Source organism: Hippocampus comes, unplaced genomic scaffold (genome assembly GCF_001891065.2).
Source record: "Hippocampus comes isolate QL1 unplaced genomic scaffold, H_comes_QL1_v1.1 C16734824, whole genome shotgun sequence".
Taxonomy (NCBI): Eukaryota; Metazoa; Chordata; class Actinopteri; order Syngnathiformes; family Syngnathidae; genus Hippocampus; species Hippocampus comes.
The window spans coordinates 1-766 of record NW_017837802.1 but is presented as its reverse complement, the minus strand read 5'-3'; the positions used below and the strand labels follow the sequence as shown (position 1 = coordinate 766).

Here is a 766-nt window from a genome sequence, read left to right as displayed (position 1 = left end):
AAAAAAAAAAAACTTTAGCAGTCTTTATTGTTTATTTATTAATATCCATAAAAATTCCATAAGTGTGTCACATTTTATTATATTTGATTCTGAATATCTCTCTTTGCTGATTCGGTTTCACTGCTTTTCCATCTATTCATTTTCTATTCTGACTATCCTGGTAATGGTCACAGTGAGCCGTCAGTGATTATATATTATCATTATTTTTATGATTATTATGATGATGATTATTATTATTATGAGGTGTGCAGGATCGATTTTGACCGTTTTTAAATAATGACTTTGAAGCTTGAGACTGACTAATAAGTCACTAGCTTGGCATGAGACAAAAACTTGTTATCTTTTTCAAATAGCATAACATTTCTGAGTCGATTTTAAGACACAGGGCCCGGGAATTATCATAGTGATTTTATGCACTTTTTAGTGTCTCCCCAGCTCACCTTGTCTCCGGGTGAAAGGTCAGAGATCTGCCGCACCGCTATGTCAATCATCACCATCATGTCGGTGCGGTAAAAGATGTCGGCCGTCTCTTGACTGGCGAAGACATCCTGCAGGAACTTGAGCACGGCGTGAGGCGCGGGCGGCATGTGCTTGAACATACACACGGGGTCGTCTGCAGAGGAGTGAATATATAATGATGTTGGTGGTGTGTAAGACAGGTGGACGGACGCCGGTAAAACAATCAGGTACCTCCTCGGTTGAGGAGCAGCAGCACTTTTTCGGTCAGAACTTTGACATTCTTTTTTTTCAGCTGCTGCATGATGGC

At 40.2% G+C, this 766-nt stretch overlaps 1 protein-coding gene across 1 annotated transcript; it reads right to left on the bottom strand.

The window, feature by feature from the left end:
• Positions 1-278: 278 nt before the first annotated feature.
• Positions 279-760, bottom strand: LOC109509026 (NCK-interacting protein with SH3 domain-like). Its single transcript, XM_019858957.1, has 2 exons — positions 691-760; positions 279-613 (listed from the first exon to the last, which is right to left on the bottom strand). The coding sequence occupies exons 1-2, from the start codon at positions 758-760 to the stop codon at positions 399-401; spliced, it is 285 nt and encodes a 94-aa protein (XP_019714516.1). The 3' UTR covers positions 279-398.
• Between the last annotated feature and the right edge of the window lie 6 nt (positions 761-766).